This window comes from Crinia signifera, chromosome 4 (assembly GCF_055691185.1).
Source record: "Crinia signifera chromosome 4, ASM5569118v1, whole genome shotgun sequence".
Lineage (NCBI taxonomy): Eukaryota > Metazoa > Chordata > Amphibia > Anura > Myobatrachidae > Crinia > Crinia signifera.
In genome coordinates this window covers 2,198,279-2,203,870 of record NC_139220.1, presented here as the reverse complement: position 1 = coordinate 2,203,870, position 5,592 = coordinate 2,198,279, and the positions used below count along the sequence as shown (strand labels likewise).

The following is a 5,592-nucleotide window of genomic DNA, read 5'->3' as shown; positions in this document are numbered from 1 at the left end:
TAACCTATATAATATCCCCACATACATTATACTATACCCCCCCCACAGTAACCTATATAATATCCCCACATACATTATACTCTAGCTCCCCACAGTAACCTATATAATATCCCCACATACATTATACTCTAGCTCCCTAGCCACCCTTCCGTGAGGTAATATAACATTCATGGACCCCTAGCTTCCCCCCTGTGGAGTATATAACCTCCGGGACCACCCCGCCCCCTGTGGGGTGTATATAACCCCCCCCCCCCGGGGTGTATATAACCTCCGGGACCACCCCGCCCCCTGTGGGGTGTATAGAAACCCTGTGGGGTGTATATAACCCCGCCCCTCCCCGGGTGTATAGAATCCCCCCCCCCCTCCTCCCCGGGTGTATATAACCCCGCCCCCCCGTGGGGTGTACACAGCCCCCGCCCCCCGTGGGGTGTACACAACCCCCGCCCCCCCGTGGGTTGTATAGAATCCCCGCCCCCTCCCCGGGTGTATATAACCCCGCCCCCTCCCCGGGTGTATATAACCCCGCCCCCTCCCCGGGTGTATATAACCCCGCCCCCCCCTCACCTGTCCTCGGAGTCCATGCGGCTGAGCGGTTCCCCCTCAGAGGACCCCTCCAGGCTGGTTCTGCGGCCGGACTTGCTGGAGCTGCAGTAGCCGTCATCCCCCGACGAGCTCCCGGCCGAGCTGCCCGACGTGCTGCTGTCGGTGACGCTCCCCGGCCTGGGCCCGTCCTCCTGCCGGCTCTTCCCTCCGTCCCCGTCCAGGCTGCTCCCGGCCGGGCTGTCCGAGCGCTCCGACACCCCGCTGCTCTCCTCATCCTCCGCCTCATAGTCCGCTTCCTCTTCCTCCTCCGGCTCCACTCTCCCGGCGGCCGGATCCTCAGCTGGGGGCTCCGGAACTGCGGCCTGAGCGGGGATGGGGCTCCCGGGAGTCGAGGGCTGAGGCTCGGTGCTTGCGGCGGCCATGTCTGTCTCTTTCTGTCTGCCAGTGACGTCAGCGAGGGGAGGGCGGAGCTCGCGGGAGGCGGGGAGAAAGGTTCGGCACGTACTGATGTTCAGGATCCGATACGTCCGCGCCGCCCAGCCTGTGACTCCTCCCCATACAGGACACGCCCACCTACAGCTGCAGCAGCCCCGGCCAGTGTGACTGCGTGCTATCTGCTATGGGGCTATTATATATTCAGCGTCTTATACAGCGCAGCAGATTCCGTTACAGCGTCTTATACAGCGCAGCAGATTCCGTTACAGCGTCTTATACAGCGCAGCAGATTCCGTTACAGCGTCTTATACAGCGCAGCAGAGTCCGTTACAGCGTCTTATACAGCGCAGCACATTCCGTTACAGCGTCTTATACAGCGCAGCACATTCCGTTACAGCGTCTTATATAGCGCAGCACATTCCGTTACAGCGTCTTATATAGCGCAGCACATTCCGTTACAGCGTCTTATATAGCGCAGCACATTCCGTTACAGCGTCTTATATAGCGCAGCACATTCCGTTACAGCGTCTTATATAGCGCAGCAGATTCCGTTACAGCGTCTTATATAGCGCAGCAGATTCCGTTACAGCGTCTTATATAGCGCAGCAGATTCCGTTACAGCGTCTTATATAGCGCAGCAGATTCCGTTACAGCGTCTTATATAGCGCAGCAGATTCCGTTACAGCGTCTTATATAGCGCAGCAGATTCCGTTACAGCGTCTTATATAGCGCAGCAGATTCCGTTACAGCGTCTTATATAGCGCAGCAGATTCCGTTACAGCGTCTTATATAGCGCAGCACATTCCGTTACAGCGTCTTATATAGCGCAGCACATTCCGTTACAGCGTCTTATATAGCGCAGCACATTCCGTTACAGCGTCTTATATAGCGCAGCACATTCCGTTACAGCGTCTTATATAGCGCAGCAGATTCCGTTACAGCGTCTTATATAGCGCAGCAGATTCCGTTACAGCGTCTTATATAGCGCAGCACATTCCGTTACAGCGTCTTATATAGCGCAGCACATTCCGTTACAGCGTCTTATATAGCGCAGCACATTCCGTTACAGCGTCTTATATAGCGCAGCACATTCCGTTACAGCGTCTTATATAGCGCAGCACATTCCGTTACAGCGTCTTATATAGCGCAGCACATTCCGTTACAGCGTCTTATATAGCGCAGCACATTCCGTTACAGCGTCTTATATAGCGCAGCACATTCCGTTACAGCGTCTTATATAGCGCAGCACATTCCGTTACAGCGTCTTATATAGCGCAGCACATTCCGTTACAGCGTCTTATATAGCGCAGCACATTCCGTTACAGCGTCTTATATAGCGCAGCACATTCCGTTACAGCGTCTTATATAGCGCAGCACATTCCGTTACAGCGTCTTATATAGCGCAGCACATTCCGTTACAGCGTCTTATATAGCGCAGCACATTCCGTTACAGCGTCTTATATAGCGCAGCACATTCCGTTACAGCGTCTTATATAGCGCAGCACATTCCGTTACAGCGTCTTATATAGCGCAGCACATTCCGTTACAGCGTCTTATATAGCGCAGCACATTCCGTTACAGCGTCTTATATAGCGCAGCACATTCCGTTACAGCGTCTTATATAGCGCAGCACATTCCGTTACAGCGTCTTATATAGCGCAGCACATTCCGTTACAGCGTCTTATATAGCGCAGCACATTCCGTTACAGCGTCTTATATAGCGCAGCACATTCCGTTACAGCGTCTTATATAGCGCAGCAGATTCCGTTACAGCGTCTTATATAGCGCAGCAGATTCCGTTACAGCGTCTTATATAGCGCAGCAGATTCCGTTACAGCGTCTTATATAGCGCAGCAGATTCCGTTACAGCGTCTTATATAGCTCAGCAGATTCCGTTACAGCGTCTTATATAGCGCAGCCGATTCCGTTACAGCGTCTTATATAGCGCAGCAGATTCCGTTACAGCGTCTTATATAGCGCAGCAGATTCCGTTACAGCGTCTTATATAGCGCAGCAGATTCCGTTACAGCGTCTTATATAGCGCAGCAGATTCCGTTACAGCGTCTTATATAGCGCAGCAGATTCCGTTACAGTAGTGTCTTCTATAGCAACAGGAGATTCCGTTAGTGTCTTATATAGTGCAGCAGATTCCGTTAGTGTCTTATATAGCGCAGCAGATTCCGTCACAGTGTCTTATATAGCGCAGAAGATTCCGTCACAGCGTCTTATATAGTGCAGAAGATCGCGTTACAGCGTCTTATATAGCACAGCAGATCCCGTTACAGCGTCTTATATAGCGCAGCAGATCCCGTTACAGCGTCTTGTATAGCGCAGCAGATTCTGCTACAGAGTCTTATATAGCGCAGCAGATTCCGTTCCAGCGTCTTATATAGCGCAGCAGATTCCGTTACAGCGTCTTATATAGCGCAGCAGATCCCGTTACAGCGTCTTATATAGCGCAGCAGATTCCGTTACAGCGTCTTATATAGCGCAGCAGATCCCGTTACAGAGTCTTATATAGCGCAGCAGCTCCCGTTACAGCGTCTTATATAGAGCAGCAGATTCCGCTACGGAGTCTTATATAGCGCAGCAGATCCCGTTACAGCGTCTTATATAGCGCAGCAGATTCCGCTACAGCGTCTTATATAGCGCAGTAGATTCCGTTACAGCGTCTTATATAGCGCAGCAGATTCCGTTACAGCGTCTTATATAGCGCAGCAGATTCCGTTAGTGTCTTATATAGCGCAGCAGATTCCGTTACAGTGTCTTATATAGCGCAGGAGATTCTGTTAGTGTCTTATACAGCGCAGCAGATTCCGTTACAGTGTCTTATATAGCGCAGCAGATTCAGTTACAGTGTCTTATATAGCGCAGCAGATTCCATTACAGTGTCTTATATAGCGCAGCAGATTCCATTACAGTGTCTTATATAGCGCAGCAGATTCTGTTACAGTGTCTTATATAGCGCAGCAGATTTCGTTACAGTGTCTTATATAGCGCAGGAGATTCTGTTAGTGTCTTATATAGCGCAGCAGATTCCGTTACAGTGTCTTATATAGCGCAGCAGATTCCGTTACAGGTTCTTATATAGCGCAGCAGATTCCGTTACAGTGTCTTATATAGCGCAGCAGATTCCGTTACAGTGTCTTATATAGCGCAGCAGATTCCGTTACAGTGTATTATATAGCGCAGCAGATTCCGTTACAGTGTCTTATATAGCGCAGCATATTCCGTTGCGCTTTACAATTGGAAACAACAGTGATTAAACAAACTGGGTAGATACAAACCTGAGATGGAGGTAGGAGGGCCCTGCTCGCAAGCTTACAATCTATTGCCCCGGGTGAGTGACAATGGAACGAACGTTAATATTGTTCTTTGCAGGGGAACTACAGGTCCCAGCAAGTCTGTCCCTGGCATGCGCCAACATTAATAGACTGGCTGGCACCAGTAATGAATTATCTATCTAAAAGCCTAATGCTGCTCCTCATCTAGATGACCGCTAGATGGCGCCCAATGGGTCCATTCAATGTTTGCACCATTAGTTACATGTGCGGTCCTCAGCTGGGACATCTGCATGGCACCGTGGTGATGGTTAGGTCTCAATTCAAGTAGGCTAAGGGACCTCTTAACGTCACAGGGGAGGAGAGGGGGCGGAGAGAGGAGGAGCAAGCCAAGACCAAGGCTCCCAAACGGACCCTCGCAGCGCTTCGGGCACGGTGGCTCGCTCCGCTACCCTCTCCACTAAAGGCAAACAGTGGTGGTGTGGATAATGAAGGAGCAAGCCTCCCGGCCTTGCTCCTCCCCCTGGGCGTGAAAGGTCCCATAGCCCAATAGTTCTCAACCTCAGTCCTCAAGGACCCCACACAGTGCATGTTTTCCGGGTCTCCACACAGAATCACAGGTGAAATAATTAGCTCCACCTGTGGATCTTTTAAAATGTGTCAGTGTCTAATGAGTGCACCTGTTCACCTGCCAGGTGACCTGGAAAACGTGCATTGTTGGGGGTCCTTGAGAACCGAGGTTGAGAACCACTGCCTTAGAACACTAGAATTTAGCAACTACCCCCACGCCGTGGTGATGGCGCCATCAGTTGTGTATATGGTTGATGCAAGGATGTTTCAAGAGAGGGGGACCCATGTGCTGCCTCTGATTGTGCCCCTCCTCACCAGTGGTTCATTGGGCCAGGTCTCCGGAACATGGCGCACACGTTGCCTTCCTTGGGGCACCTCTATAGCACATACACAAAACACCAGAAAAGGGCTATGGTGGCCATTTTCCCAGTGATTTATGACACTGCGCAGCCAGCACCAGACTGACGGAGAGCTAATTATAATTACAAGGGTCCAGGGCCCATGTGCACCCATTACAGATATCCCAAAGGCTTGATGTAGTCCAGGGGTGGCCAACCGGTCAGAGGTAAAGAGCCGAAAAATATCGGTAGTCAAGCTAAAGAGCCGACATCATGCGCGCACCGAAGGCGCATGCGCCCAAAAAAATATGCCTCCAATAGTGCAGTGCCATATATACATATGCCCCCAATAGTGCCAGATACACATATGCCCCCCACGGTGCCAGGTATGCACCACACGGTGCCGGGTATGCCCCCACAGTGCC

General features: G+C 51.4%; 1 protein-coding gene across 1 annotated transcript in view; it reads right to left on the bottom strand.

The window, feature by feature from the left end:
- AEBP2 (AE binding protein 2) overlaps positions 1 to 1,002 on the bottom strand; it is a 21,531-nt gene extending 20,529 nt beyond the window's left edge. Inside the window, exon 1 of the mRNA XM_083180737.1 lies at positions 565 to 1,002. Coding sequence (XP_083036863.1) covers positions 565 to 965 — 401 coding nt within the window. The 5' untranslated portion in view covers positions 966 to 1,002. The remainder of the gene's footprint in view (positions 1 to 564) is intronic.
- Between the last annotated feature and the right edge of the window lie 4,590 nt (positions 1,003 to 5,592).